This window comes from Ranitomeya imitator, chromosome 5 (genome assembly GCF_032444005.1).
Source record: "Ranitomeya imitator isolate aRanImi1 chromosome 5, aRanImi1.pri, whole genome shotgun sequence".
NCBI lineage: Eukaryota > Metazoa > Chordata > Amphibia > Anura > Dendrobatidae > Ranitomeya > Ranitomeya imitator.
The window spans coordinates 674,143,971-674,160,625 of NC_091286.1; the positions used below are offsets into that span (position 1 = coordinate 674,143,971).

The window sequence follows — 16,655 nt, forward strand, 5'->3', positions numbered from 1 at the left end:
TTTCATATATTATAGAGTCATTATCCACCAACTGAAATTTGTCAGGTCTTTTATTGTTTTAATACTGATGATTTTGGCATACAACTCCTGATAACCCAAAAAACCTGTCTCAATAAATTAGCATATTTCACCCATCCAATCAAATAAAAGTGTTTTTTAATAACAAACAAAAAAACCAACAAATAATAATGTTCAGTTATGCACTCAATACTTGGTCGGGAATCCTTTGGCAGAAATGACTGCTTCAATGCGGCGTGGCATGGAGGCAATCAGCCTGTGACACTGCTGAGATGTTATGGAGGCCCAGGATGCTTCAATAGCGGCCTTAAGCTCATCCAGAGTGTTGGGTCTTGCGTCTCTCAACTTTCTCTTCACAATATCCCACAGATTCTCTATGGGGTTCAGGTCAGGAGAGTTGGCAGGCCAATTGAGCACAGTAATACCATGGTCAGTAAACCATTTACCAGTGGTTTTGGCACTGTGAGCAGGTGCCAGGTCGTGCTGAAAAATGAAATCTTCATCTCCATAAAGCATTTCAGCCGATGGAAGCATGAAGTGCTCCAAAATCTCCTGATAGCTAGCTGCATTGACCCTGCCCTTGATGAAACACAGTGGACCAACACCAGCAGCTGACATGGCACCCCACACCATCACTGACTGTGGGTACTTGACACTGGACTTCAGGCATTTTGGCATTTCCTTCTCCCCAGTCTTCCTCCAGACTCTGGCACCTTGATTTCCGAATGACATGCAAAATTTGCTTTCATCAGAAAAAAGTACTTGGGACCACTTAGCAACAGTCCAGTGCTGCTTCTCTGTAGCCCAGGTCAGGCGCCTCTGCCGCTGTTTATGGTTCAAAAGTGGCTTTACCTGGGGAATGCGGCACCTGTAGCCCATTTCCTGCACACGCCTGTGCACGGTGGCTCTGGATGTTTCCACACCAGACTCAGTCCACTGCTTCCTCAGGTTCCCCAAGGTCTGGAATCGGTCCTTCTCCACAATCTTGATCAGGGTCCGGTCTCCTCTTCTCGTTGTACAGCGTTTTCTGCCACATTGTTTCCTTCCAACAGACTTACCATTGAGGTGCCTTGATACAGCACTCTGGGAACAGCCTATTTGTTGAGAAATTTCTTTCTGGGTCTTACCCTCTTGCTTGAGGGTGTCAATGATGGCCTTCTTGACATCTGTCAGGTCGCTAGTCTTACCCATGATGGGGGTTTTGAGTAATGAACCAGGCAGGGAGTTTATAAATGCCTCAGGTATCTTTTGCATGTGTTTAGAGTTAATTAGTTGATTCAGAAGATTAGGGTAATAGGTCGTTTAGAGAACCTTTTCTTGATATGCTAATTTATTGAGACAGGTTTTTTGGGTTATCAGGAGTTGTATGCCAAAATCATCAGTATTAAAACAATAAAAGACCTGACAAATTTCAGTTGGTGGATAATGAATCTATAATATATGAAAGTTTAATTGTAATCATTACATTATGGTAAATAATGAAATTTAACACTATATGCTAATTTTTTGAGAAGGACCTGTATATGGGGGCAGAGTGATGATATTAATCGATCTGTCTCCATGCATTTTGTATTGGTCGTTATAAAAAGGCCTTTAAACAAGTGTCGAACACAGTTTTAAAATAGTCAATCAGTATTTGTTAGGCAGAAATCTGCCTGTGTAACCCTTTCATTCCTCAATTACAGTTCTTTTAATGTAAGGTTTAGCTTTAAATGTCTTCATTAAGCTGAGTATTGTAGTAGGACTGGATCTGGGACTACATGCATTTGTTAAGATTTAGTTTTACATCACACAGAGGTCACCCCTTACATTTCTGAAAATTTGTAATATGAACTCAAAATATTTAACCCCTTTACCCCCAAGGGTGATTTGCACGTTAATGACCGGGCCAATTTTTACAATTCTGACCACTGTCCATTTATGAGGTTATAACTCTGGAACGCTTCAACGGATCCTGGTGATTCTTACATTGTTTTCTTGTGACATATTGTACTTCATGATAGTGGTAAAATTTCTTAACCTGCGTTTATTTGTGAAAAAAAAATGGAAATTTGGCGAAAATTTTGAAAAATTTCACAATTTGAATTTTTATGCAATTAAATCACAGCGATATGTCACAAAATACTTAATAAGTAACATTTCCCACATGTCTACTCTACATCAGCACAATTTTGGAACCAACTTTTTTTTTTTTTAGGGAGTTATAAGGGTTAAAAGTTGACCAGCAATTTCTCATTTTTCCAACACCATTTTTATTTTTTTTTTTTAGGGACCACATCACATTTGAAGTCATTTTGAGGGATCTAAAGGATTGAAAATAACCAAGTGTGACACCATTCTAAAAACTGCACCCCTCAAGGTACTCAAAACCACATTCAAGAAGTATATCAACCCTTCAGGTGTCTCACAGGAATTTTTTGGAATGTTTAAATAAAAATGAACATTTAACTTTTTTTTCACAAAAAATTTACTTCAGCTCCAATTTGTTTTATTTTACCAAGGGTAACAGAACAAATTGTGTAACAACTTTTGGGGTCCATTTTCTCCTGAGTATGCCAATACCCCATATGTGGGGGTAAACCACTGTTTGGGCGCATGGCTGAGATCGGAAGCGAAGAAGCGCCATTTGACTTTTCAATGCAAAATTGACTGGAATCGAGATGGGACGCCATGTTGCGTTTGGAGAGCCCCTGATGTGCCTAAACATTGAAACCCCCCACAAGTGACACCATTTTGGAAAGTAGACCCCTAAGGAACTTATCTAGATGTGTGGTGAGCACTTTGACCCATTAAGTGATTCACAGAAGTTTATAATGCACAGCAGTAAAAATAAAAAATAATTTTTTCATAAAAAAAATATTATCACCCCCAATTTTTTATTTTCCCCAAGGGTAAGAGAAGAAATTGGACCCCAAAAGTTGTTGTACAATTTGTCCTGAGTACGCTGATACCCCATATGTGAAGGTTAAACCACTGTTTGGGCGCATGACAGAGCTCGGAAGCAAAGGAGCGCCATTTGACTTTTCAATGCAAAATTGACAGGAATTGAGATGGGACGCCATGTTGAGTTTGGAGAGCCACTGATGTGCCTAAACATGGAAACCCCCACAAGTGACACCATTTTGAAAAGTAGACCCCCTAAGGAACTCATATAGATGTGTTGTGAGAGCTTTGAACCCCCAAGTGTTTCACTACAGTTTATAGCGCAGAGCCGTGAAAATAAAAAAATCATTTTTTTTTTCCACAAAACTAATTTTTTTAGCCCCCAGTTTTGTATTTTTCCAAGGGTAACTGTTGAAATTGGACCCCAAAAGTTGTTGTCCTGAGTACGCTGATACACAATATGTGGGGGGGACCACCGTTTGAGCGCATGGCAGAGCTTGGAAGGGAAAGAACATCATTTGGAATGCAGACTTAGATGGATTGGTCTGCAGGCGTCGCATTGCATTTGCAGAGCCCCTAATGTACCTAAACAGTAGAAACCCCCCACAAGTGACCCCATATTGGAAACTAGACCCCCCAAGGAACTTATCTAGATGTGTTGTGAGAACTTTGAACCACCAAGTGTTTCGCTACAGTTTATAACGCAGAGCCGTGAAAATAAAATATCTTTTTTTCCCCACAAAAATTATTTTTTATCCCCCAGTTTTGTATTTTCCCAAATGTAACAGGAGAAATTTGACCCCAAAAGTTGTTGTCCAATGTGTCCTGAGTATGGTATACCCCATATGTTGTAGTAAACCCCTGTTTAGGTGCATGGGAGAGCTCGGAAGGGAAGGAGCACTGTTTTACTTTTTCAACGCAGAATTGGCTGGAATCGAGATCTCACGCCATGTCGCGTTTGGAGAGCCCCTGATGTGCCTAAACAGTGGAAACCTCCAATTATAACTGCAACCCTAATCCAAACACACCCCTAACCCTATTCCCAATGGTAACCCTAACCACACCTAACCCAGACACACCCCTAACCCTAATCCCAACCCTATTCCCAACCGTAAATGTAATCCAAACCCTAACTCTAACTTTAGCCCCAACCCTAGCCCTAACCCTAACCCTAACCGCTTGCCCTAACCCTAGCACTAACCCATTGCCCTATCCCTAGCACTAACCCCAACCCCAACGGGAAAATGGAAATAAATACATTTAAATTTTTTTATTTTTCCCTAATTAAGAGGGTGATTAAAGGGGGGTTTGATTTACTTTTATAGCGGGTTTTTTAGCGGACTTTTATGATTGGCAGCAGTCACACTGAAAGACGCCTTTTATTGCAAAAATTATTTTTTGCGTTACCACATTTTGAGAGCTATAATTTTTCCATATTTGGATCCACAGAGTCATGTTAGGTCTTGTTTTTTGCAGGACGAGTTGACGTTTTTATTCGTAATAACATTTTTGGGCACGTGACAGTTTTTGATCGCTTTTTATTCCGATTTTTGTGAGGCAGAATGACCAAAAACCAGCTATTCACAAATTTCTTTTGGGGGAGGCGATTATACCGTTCCGCGTTTGGTAAAATGGATACGGCCGTTTTATTCTTCGGGTCAGTACGATTACAGCGATACCTCATTTATATCTTTTTTTATGTTTTGGCGCTTTTATACGATAAAAACTATTTTATAGAAAAAATTATTTTTGCATCGCTTTATTCTGAGGACTATAACTTTTTTCTTTTTTCTTTGATGACGCTGTATGGCAGCTCATTTTTTGCGGGACAAGATGACGTTTTCAGCGGTACCATGGTTATTTATATCCATCTTTTTGATCGTGTGTTATTCCACTTTTGTTTGGCGGTATGATAGTAAAGTGGTTTTTTTTGCCTTTTTTTACGGTGTTCACTGAAGGGGTTAACTAGTGGGACAGTTTTATAGGTCAGGTCATTACGGACACGACAATACTAAATATGTGTACTTTTATTGTTTTTTATTTAGATAAAGAAATGTATTTATAGGAACAATATTTTTTGGGGGAATTAATTTAGGAATTTTTTTTTTTTTTTTTTTAACACTAACATTGCCCCGGTGGGAGGGGCATCATGTTATAGGGTCAGATCATGGATCTGACACTTTGCTGTGCACTGTGTCAGATCAGCGATCTGACATGCACACAGCAGTGAGGCTTCCCAGCGCCTGCTCTGAGCAGGCGCTGTGAAGCCACCTCCCTGCAGGACCCGGATGCCGTGGCCATCTTTGATCCGGGCCTGCTGTAGGGAGGAGGAGGTAAGAGACCCTCGCAGCAATGCGATCACATCGCGTTGCTCCGGGGTCTCAGGGAAGCCCACAGGGAGCCCCCTCTCTGCGCGATGCTTTCCTATACCGCCAGAACACTGCGATCATGTGCCGGGGGTTAATGTGTTGGGGTCGGTCCGCTCCTGGCACATAGTGCCGGATGTCAGCTGCGATAGTCAGCTGACACCCGGCCGCGCTCCCCCCGTGAGCGCTGCTGATCACTCTGGACGTACTATTCTGTCCTTGGGAATTAGGGCCCACCCCACATGGATGGAATAGTACGTCCAATGGCAGAAAGGGGTTAAAGGCAAAAATTAAACCTCTCTCACTAATTCCTAACAAATACACCCCAGGCTGAAACTCTTGGGTGGCTAAATATATGCTCATGTAACAAAACCCATCTCCTGACAGTATCTTAAAACAGATGTTATCACCATTTTTTTTTTTAGGATTATGTCTGGAAAAGGACAGAATTCCACCACTAACCTCCATATGATTTAAACTTCTTTATTAAGAAATCACATTCTTCATTTATCTGGTTTTCTACAGTTTTCCTCCCCATCCCCAGATCTCTTAGAGTCGAAATTGTAAATCTTCTCATCACTTTCCAGTTCTCACCATGAGAAAAAATAACACCTAGAAAAAAAAAAACTTGATGGCAAGTAAAGAAAAACAAAAAATAAATGAATAATTCAATGAAACAAACAAAAAAATTTTATGACATGCTATACTGGGCATTCACATGTCTACACAATTTAATGAAATCTTGGACTTTTTGTGGCATGCCCTTATATTAGTCGAGTAGCTTTTTAATAAAGTAAAAATCGGGTATGAAAGGTACAATTTCAAAACATTTATCAGATTACCCTTTTGGTTCAACCTATAGCTCCATAACCTAAAGAAAAAAAATATATATAAAAAATAATTTATAAATATAGATACATATCTATCCATCTTAGTCAGTGTCCTACTTGTTTCCTTTTGCCTTTAAACTTTCTTTGATGATCTTGAGTGTCTCTACTAGACATTAAGCGTAAATGGAATTAAGAATTTATTATGGTGTCAAAATGAAAAGCTCAAACATGGGACTGCTGCTCAACACAAAGAGCAAAGAAATTGACTACTGCCAGGTACCACATTTCATAAGGACGGCAACTAAATGAACGTTGCAAATAGCATCGATCCGAGTAGATTGAAGTCAACTCAAGATGCAGCAATGACACCGGAAGTCAATAGAAGAAAAACTATGGGTAGGAAAATCAACAATGAAGTCACTGGATAAGGTTTTCAAAATCAAGGAACATTTCACTGGTGACAAAGTTAAGGCTTGTATATAGTTTGGTCTTTTTTTGTGGAACATTTGGATGTGAAACCTGGAAGATGAAGAAACAAGACAGCCGAAGAATCGAAAACTTTGAAATGAGATGAAGGGAAAAGAGGTTATCAATACCATGGATGGCATGAAGAACTAAAAATCAATGTTGTAACAAATCAAGCCAGACATGTCACTGAAAGCAAGATCCCCAGTCTAAGATTTGCCTAATTTGGACACATCATGCGAAGAGAGAAGGACATAATGGTCAGAAGAATAGAAGGAACAAGGCAATGAAGACAATGTCAAGGTATCGGTTTGCTGTTATACAAGATAACGGCAGAGAACGACCCAAGTGGACCAATCTAGGCTGGCACAAGACCGATTTTCCTATAGAGCGTTCATCCATCAAGTCGCCATGATACGAGATTGAGCCGAAGGCTGCTAAATAATTATATTTTTTTTATAGTAACGCATGTTAAAAGACCTACCGAGTCATTCATGCCATTGGTATATTTTTTGGGTAAAAGCATGTTTAACCTCAGTGTGCTTTTAAGAAAATAACCCTTGAGCATTAAAGGATACATAATATGTCTCAGATTCAGTACTTTAAAGCTACGTTCACACGTTCAGTATTTGGTCCATATTTTAGGCAGCATTTGTAAGCTAAAATTAGACGCGAGACAGAGGAAAAGTGTAATAGAACAACGTCACCACTTCTACATTTTTCACCCACTTCTGGTTTTGACTTGAATATACGAAGGTAAAATACTGACCAAATACTGAATGTGTGAGCATGGCCTAATACTGGATTTCGAGTATATATATCCCATTTAAAAAAAAAAAAATGTTGCTGCAAATTAGTGTTACTGTAGTGCATCAATGAAAATCATTTACACATGGACATGATCATACCTCAGATCAAGGACACGTTTCCACATCAAATGTTCTACTGTGCAAGGTCATGTGTTCTCATGTCATGGAAATAAAAAAACAAAACAATTAAAAACAGGGTTATTTTCTGTTATTCTGCTCATATATAGAAAATCATCATCACAAAGACACTCACACAATAGAAAGTGGTGTTTGATTTGACAGACACGGACACTCATGACACTTTAACTGCATGACGGCCTCTGGGATAAGATCATGGACCAAAATCGGCAATACAAGTCCATGGGTCAGTGGCTCATGGATGCCATCTGTTCTATCCATTTTTAAACAAGGAGATGGTGGAGAATTTTTTTTTCCCCTCTGTGAAACAAAGCGCCAATGACACGTCGTCCATTTCTCTCATATAATTAAAGGGACACTGTCACCTGAATTTGGAGGGAACAATCTTCAGCCATGGAGGCGGGGTTTTTGGGTGTTTGATTCACCCTTTCCTTACCCGCTGGCTGCATGCTGGCTGCAATATTGGATTGAAGTTCATTCTCTGTCCTCCGTAGTACATGCCTGCACAAGATAATCTTGCATTGCGCAGGCATGTACTACGGAGGACAGAGAATGAACTTCAATCCAATATTGCAGCCAGCATGCAGCCAGCGGGTAAGGAAAGGGTGAATCAAACACCCAAAAACCCCGCCTCCATGGCTGAAGATTGTTCCCTCCAAATTCAGGTGACAGTGTCCCTTTAAAAAAAAATGGAATCTGAATGAATTCCTAATGTCATTCACTCCGTCACTGACTTGTTTTCTTCCCCCATAAATCATTCCTTGTGTTCTAGTCTACACCTGGCAAACACGACATGGTCAACTATGGATCTCCCTGAGAAGCACTGAGCGGCGGGACTATCATTTCAATACACCTGCCAACATGCTTGTTTTCCCTCTACCTCCATTTCTTTGATTGACAGCTCTGGTTTCATAGAGCCAGAGAGAGAGATGGAAAACAAGCAGATATTTAAAATTATTGGACTGAAATGCCGAGCTTCTCTACTTAGCTGGAACAGTCAATATGTGCTGGTAGAGTGTGCTATATAAGTATTTATTTTTGCTCACGGGCCAATCCAAGTCTATGCGTCAATTAAAAAAAACAGAGCACACGAATGTAACAAAATTTTTTTTTTTATTTTTAGAAGGGTATCAGGAGAAAATGGACCACAATATTTGTTGTGCAATTTCTCCTGAGTACATCAATGCCCCATATGTGGAGAAAAGCCGCTATTTGGGCACAGGGCAGGGCTCAAAAGGGAAAGAGCACAGTTTAACTTTTTGAACACAAAATTGGCTGGAATCAATGGCGGCGTCATATTGCATTTGGAAACCCCATGATGTACCTAAACAGTTGAACCCTCCCATTTCCAACTCCAACCATAACCTTAACTCATCCCTAACCCCAATCCCAACCATATCCCTAACCACAACCAAAAGACATTTTTTATTTTATTATTTTTACCTAACTAAGGAGGTGATAAAAGGTTAGATTTATTTACATCAAAGTGGTGAAAATGAACCAATAGGAAAATGTTCCCATTGTTGCCGGCTGGCAGATCTCGGCAGGTGCACTGCGCATGGGCCCACCATTTTCTTCCCGGAAGAAGATGCCATCCAGGGGATATCATGGCAGGCTGAAGGAGGGTCCAGGGATACGAGGTACAGGGGATAGGGAATGTGGGATGATAGAGGAGAAATTAAATGGAAAAAAATCTGACTTTTTGCGGTAGCCGAGACTCCCGAGAAATTCCTACTCTGGGGGCGCTATACACTTATTTCTCAGAGCAGTTAAAAAGCAGCACTGAGGAATAAGTACCTTTAACTGCCGCCATTAATAGGTTTATTGGCGGGCATTAAGGGGTTAAATATGGACATGTGAAGGAGGCCTCACCCAGGTGTAATCCAAATAGCTAACCGTCTTCTGCACTGTTCACAGCTCAGTTGCTGCAATCAAAACAACACAACACAGCAAGCTAGTTTTCAGTTTGCCTATATATTTCAGCAATTTAGATGTGTACCTCAACTTTGCTTGTAAGAACCTGTTGGAATTACTTTTATGCTGTTCTGCAGTTAAACAATTCTTTGCTACAAATTCCAATTTACATACTTGTGTGCTATATAAGGGTATGTGCACACGTCATGATTTCTTCCTGACAAAATCCTGAGAATTCTGCCAGAAATCCGCATGCTTTTTTAGTGCGGATTTTTTGCGTTTTTGACGCGTTTTAGTGCGGATTTTTTGCGTTTTTTTTTACGGACACTCCAATTTGATGGGAAATCCGCAAAAAATCCGCAAAAATAATGAACATGTCTGGATTTTTTGCGGTATGCGTTTTTTTTTGCGGAAAAAAAATGCAAACATATGCACAAAAAATGCAGGAATGCATTCTAAATGATAGGATGCATAATGTTTGCATTTTTTTTTAGCGATTTTATAGCGTTTTTATTGCGAAATTCTGCAAAAAACGCTAAAAATCCGGACGTGTGCACTTACCCTAAATTAGACTTTTCCCTCTCCAGTTCATCCTTAATGCAGCAGCCAGGGTCATCTATTTGACCAATTGGTACTCGGATGCATGCGCCCTGTGCCAGTCATTGCACTGGCTGCCCATTCATTATAGGATCCAATTTACACTGCTTGTTCTCACTGACAAAGCTCTCCATAGTGTGGCACCCCCTACATCCCCGCCCTCATTTCTGTTTATCGGTCTACCTGCTCGTTATGCTCTGCAAGCGACTTTTGACTTAACATATGCACTAATCCGTACCTCCCCCTCCCAGCTCCAAGACTCCTCCCGCATTGTGCCAATCTTCTGGTCTGCTCTACCCCAAGAAATTAGGACTATCCAAAACTTTCACAGTTTTAGGTGCTCCCTCAAAACACATCTGTTCAGAGCGGCCTATCACATTCCCTAATCAAAGTCCACCAAACTCCACCGCACCCAACAGCACCACAAATACTGGCTGGTGACCATCTCATGCAGCCTTTATCTATCCCCATCTCCCTGAAGATAGCTGGACCATCACCTGTAAATGTGCACCTGCACTTTGTGTCTCCCCCACCTCATTGTAGATTGTAATCTCTCACGAGCAGGGTCATCTTATTTTGCTTTAATTATCTTTAATGATGTTACTGATGACTTGTGTATGAACTGGTAAACTGTAAAGCACTGCGAAATATGTTGGCGCTATATAACTAAATATTATTATTATATCATAACTTTGCAAGCCAGATACCACATTGTCTATTCATCTATTACTCCCTTATGTGTAACAAGACCTCTGCAAGCACAAATCCGTTGGTATTATATTACCGCTATCCTGCTTTTAACTACATTCCTGCTGGAAAGTAAAGACTTTGTTATCAAATTACTTAGAGTTTGGTGACAACATACCTCATTACCAAGAAAGGAAGGTTAAAGTTCCCTCAATTCAATTTAATTTTCAAGCAGAACATTAATCTACATTTCAGAACAAATTAATAAAAAAAAAAAAATCAAAACCTAGTGATCAATATAGTAACATAGTAACATAGTAACATAGTTAGTAAGGCCGAAAAAAGACATTTGTCCATCCAGTTCAGCCTATATTCCATCATAATAAATACCCAGATCTACGTCCTTCTACAGAACCTAATAATTGTATGATACAATATTGTTCTGCTCCAGGAAGACATCCAGGCCTCTCTTGAACGCCTCGACTGAGTTCGCCATCACCACCTCCTCAGGCAAGCAATTCCAGATTCTCACTGCCCTAACAGTAAAGAATCCTCTTCTATGTTGGTGGAAAAACCTTCTCTCCTCCAGACGCAAAGAATGCCCCCTTGTGCCCGTCACCTTCCTTGGTATAAACAGATCCTCAGCGAGATATTTGTATTGTCCCCTTATATACTTATACATGGTTATTAGATCGCCCCTCAGTCGTCTTTTTTCTAGACTAAATAATCCTAATTTCGCTAATCTATCTGGGTATTGTAGTTCTCCCATCCCCTTTATTAATTTTGTTGCCCTCCTTTGTACTCTCTCTAGTTCCATTATATCCTTCCTGAGCACCGGTGCCCAAAACTGGACACAGTACTCCATGTGCGGTCTAACTAGGGATTTGTACAGAGGCAGTATAATGCTCTCATCATGTGTATCCAGACCTCTTTTAATGCACCCCATGATCCTGTTTGCCTTGGCAGCTGCTGCCTGGCACTGGCTGCTCCAGGTAAGTTTATAGTGAATGTATTTTTATGAATACTTTTTGTCGAGTTAAAAAGGACACATGAGGAGCATAGAAAAATTTGGATTTAAAATAGGGACACTAGGGAGAGACTTCAGAGTGGTCTGAAGCCTCAGGCATCAGGTCAACCATGGTGCCCCTGTAGTAGAGAAGGCTGATGCAGTTTCGATATGCACCCCAATGTACACCCTGTCAACAGGTTTGTAAGTTATGCAAAAATAAAATTTATGGTAGTTATTTTAACCCCTTAACCCCCAAGGGTTGTTTGCATGTTAATGACCGGGACATAATGACCGGGAGGTTATAACTCTGGAAAGCTAGAATGGATCCCGGTGATTCTGACACTGCTCTCTCGTGACATATTGCGTTTCATGTTAGTGGTAAAATTTCCTTCACATTACTTGCGGAAATTTGTGAAAAAAAAAAAAAAAAAAAAATGGAAATTTTGTGAAAATTTTGTATTTTCCAACTTTGAATTTTCATGCCCTTAAATCACAGAGATGTGTCACACAAAATACTTAATAAGTAACATTTGCCACATGTCTACTTTACATCAGCACAATTTTGGAACCACATTTTTTTTGTTAGAGAGTTATAAGGGTTAAAAGTTAACCAGCAATTTCTCTTTTTTACAACACCATTTTTTTTCCTTAGGTACAACATCACATTTGAAGTCACTAAGCGATAGAAAAATAACCAAGTGTGACACCATTCTAAAAACTGCACCCCTCAAGGTGATCAAAACCACATTCAAGAAGTTTATTAACCCTTCAGGTGCTTCACAGAAATTTTTGGAATGTTTAAAAAAACACGAAAAAAATATGAATAATTTTATTTTTTTTTCCCCACAAAAAATTTACTTCAGCTCCAAATTTGTTTTATTTTACCAAGGGTAACAGGAAAAATTGGACCCCATTAGTTGTTGTAAAATTCGTCCCGAGTACGCAGATACCCCATATATGGGGGTAAACCACCGTTTGGGTGCATGGCAGAGCTCGGAAGGGAAGGAGCACATTTTGACTTTTCAATGGAAAATTGACTGGAATTGAGATAGGAAGCCATAACGCGTTTGGAGAGCCACTGATGTGCCAAAACTGTGGAAACTCCCCACAAGTGACACCATTTAGGAAAGTAGACCCCCTAAGGAACTTATCTAGATGTGTTGTGAGAACTTTTAACCCCCAAGTGTTTCACGACAGTTTATAACGCAGAGCCATGAAAATAAAATCCTTTTTCCCCCCCACAAAAATTATTTTTTCAGCCCCCAGTTTTGCATTTTCCCAAGGGTAACAGGAGAAATTGGACCCCAAACGTTATTGTGAAATTTGTCCTGAGTATGTTGTGTGATGCAGTAACCCCTGTTACAGGTAGGGGGCGCTGCATGGTCTTCCCAGGATACGCACGGAGGTGTATTAACCCCTTCATGACCTTGGGATTTTTCATTTTTCCATGTTCGTTTTTCACTCCCCTCCTTCCCAGAGCCATAACTTTTTTATTTTTCTGTGAATTTGGCCATGTGAGGGCTTATTTTTTGCGGGACGAGTTGTACTTTTGAACGACATCATTGGTTTTAGCATGTCGTGTACTAGAAAACGAGAAAAAAATTCCAAGTGCGGTGAAATTGCAAAAAAAGTGCAATCCCACACTTGTTTTTTGTTTGGCTTTTTTGCTAGGTTCACTAAATGCTAAAACTGACCTGCCGTTATGATTCTCCACGTCAGTACGAGTTCATAGACACCTAACATGACTAGGTTATTTTTTATCTAAGTGGTGAAAAAAAATTCCAAACTTTGCTAAAAAAAAAAAAAAAAAAAAAATTGCGCCATTTTCCGATACCGGTAGCGTCTCCATTTTTTGTGATCTGGGGTCGGTTGAGGGCTTATTTTTTGCATGCCGAGATTATGTTTTTAATGATAGCATTTCAGTGCAGATACGTTCTTTTGATCGCCCGTTATTGCATTTTAATGCAATGTCGCGGCAACCAAAAAAACGTAATTCTGGCGTTTTGAATTTTTTTCCCGCTACGCCGTTTAGCGGTCAGGTTAATACTTTTTTTTTAGTTGATAGATTGGGCGATTCTGAGCGCGGCGATACCAAATATGTGTATATTTTATATTTTTTTTATTGATTTATTTTGATTGGGGCAAAAGGGGGGTGATTTAAACTTTTATATTTTTTTTATTTTTTTAACATTTTTTTCAACTTTTTTTTTTCACTTTTGCCATGCTTCAATAGCCTCCATGGGAGGCTAGAAGCAGGCACAACGCGATCGGCTCTGCTACATAGCAGCGATCTGCTGATCGCTGCTATGTAGCAGAAATGCAGGTGTGCTGTGAGCGCCGACCACAGAGTGGCGCTCACAGCCACCGGTCATCAGTAACCATAGAGGTCTCAAGGACCTCTATGGTTACAATGGAGATGCATCGCCGACCCCCGATCATGTGACGGGGGTCGGCGATGACGTCATTTCCGGCCACCCGGCCGGATGCGGTAGTTAAATGCCGCTGTCTGCGATTGACAGCAGCATTTAACTAGTTAATAGGTGCGGGCAGATCGCGATTCTGCCTGCACCTATTGCGGGCACATGTCAGCTGTTCAAAACAGCTGACATGTCCCGGCTTTGATGCGGGCTCACCGCGGAGCCCTGCATCAAAGCAGGGGATCTGACCTCGGACGTACTATCCCGTCCGAGGTCAGATAGGGGTTAAGATCATGAGAGTGCATGGCAGTTGCACGCATAAACATGATGGTGAGACAAAGTCCCGCATTGTTGTGAATGGCAGGTATGGGTGTCACAGAGGAAGATACTCTGCGCTGTCAGCTTAAAGCAATGTTGTTGTTCTGGGACTTATAGTCCCACAAGTATAGTTGTTGGTATAATTATAACGGGAGGCTGGCAGGGCTAGTTATGAAAGATGGGCGGGTTGAACTAGCCACACACATTCCCATCTAGGGGAGTGGTTACAACCATATAATGTGACTGAGGTCTGGTCACATGGTCTGAGTATGGATCTGAATAGTCTACTGAAGGTCCTGAAAGATCCTACCTCCCTGAATAGCACATAGTAGGGCTTTAGACCTGGTGGCCTGGGGTGTTGGACAAAAATCCTTAATAGCTCCTGGACAGGCCACATGCCTGTGTGTTGGATGGTCCCAGGTGGGGACAGACGTCAGGAATAGCCCACTGTTGGCCTGGCCGAACGTCTTGAATAGCACCTGGACAGGCCACACGCCTGTGTGTTGGATGGTCCCAGGTGGGGACAGATGTCCTGAATAGCGCACCTTGGAAAGCTTCTGTGTTGGGAGGTCCTGGAAGTAGGACTGGATCCCTGAAGAGTACAGAGACTGTGGTCCTGGATCGTCTGTGTTGGAAACTCCAGTGAGTGGAGACTTCCTGAGAGACCATGGACCTGGACGGTGTGTGTTGGGGAAGCTACCGTCCTTTGGTGGCTCTGGACTGACCGATGTGTGCCTGCCAGGCAAGTTGGTGATCCCCGTAAGGCAGCTTTCCCAGAAGAGAGGACTGACAGTCAGCAGGTGGAGCAGGAGCACCCGTAAAGGTACCATAGACTGTTGGTGCTTATGATACTCTATGAACTGTTTGGTCATCCATTGCAACTGGTCAGATAAGGATCAGAGTGTTTAGTGTCACAAGCTAATGATTTGAAGCCTGATGTAAAGACTGTCCATCTGTTGTTGGTTTTGGTGGTTTATGCTGTAAGAAAATAAACCCACATACGCTGTTTAAGTGAAAAATCGTACCAGTGTGCACTTATCCTGTTGCCAAGCGTGTATTCCCAGACGTTTTAGTGAGTGCAATGTGACAGCTGATACCCCATATGTGGGGGGGAACCACAATTTGGGCGCTTCGCAGAGCTCGGGAGGGAAGGAGCACCGTTTGGAATGCAGACTTAGATGGAATGGTCTGCAGGCATCACGTTGTGTTTGCAGAGCCCCTGATGTACCTAAACAGCAGGAACCCTCACAAGTGACCTCATATTGGAAACTAGACCCCCCCATGGAACTTATCCAGATGTGTTGTTAGAACTTTGAGCCCCCAAGTGTTTCACTACAGTTTATAAAATGGAGCCGTGAAAATAAAAATCTTTTCCCCCACAAAAATGATTTTTTTAGCCCTAGTTTTGCATTTTCCCAAGGGCAACAGGAGAAAATGGACCACAAAAGTTGTTGTGCAATTTGTCCTGAACGCTGTGTGATGCAGTGACCCCTATTATATGTTGGGGTAAACCCCTTTTTGGGTGTACAGGAGAGCTCGGAAGGGAAGGAGCACTGTTTTACTTTTTCAATGCAGAATTGGCTGGAATTGAGATTGGATGCCATGTCACATTTGGAGAGCCCCTGATGTGTCCAGATAGTGGAACCCTCCCAATTCTAACTCCACCACACCCCTAACCCTAATCCCAACTTACTATTTATGGTGGGCTTTTATGTTTGGCAGCTGTCACACACTAAGAGATGCTTTTTATTGCAAAAAATAGTTTTTTGCATCACCACATTTTGAGAGCAATACATTTTCCATATTATGGTCTACAGAGTCATGTGAGGTCTTGTTTTTTGCGGGACGAGTTGTCGTTTTTATTGGTACAATTTTGGGCACATTTTTTTTATCGCTTTTTATTCCGATTTTTGTTAGGCAGAATGAGCAAAAACCAGCATATTTTATTTTTATTATTTTTCACTGTGTCCCAGGGTGGGTTATCATTGAGTAGTGTCAGATCGCTGATCTGACACTTTGCCAAGCACTGCATCAGATCAGCGATCTGACAGGCAGTGCAGGAGGCTGGCCAGCACCTGCTCTCATTGGATCCGGGGCCTGCAGGCAGGAGGACGGAGGAGATGCTCAGAACACATTGCGGGTCTCAGGGAAGCACACAGGGAGCCCCCTCCCTGCACGATGCTTCCCTATGCTGCCGGAATGAT

The 16,655-nt window shown here is 41.4% G+C and overlaps 1 protein-coding gene across 1 annotated transcript in view; it reads right to left on the reverse strand.

Moving 5' to 3' along the window:
* LOC138638766 (cytochrome P450 2K1-like) overlaps positions 1–16,655 on the reverse strand; it is a 76,633-nt gene that overhangs the window by 11,896 nt on the left and 48,082 nt on the right. The window contains exon 5 of the mRNA XM_069728334.1: positions 5,730–5,879. Coding sequence (XP_069584435.1) covers positions 5,730–5,879 — 150 coding nt within the window. The remainder of the gene's footprint in view (positions 1–5,729; positions 5,880–16,655) is intronic.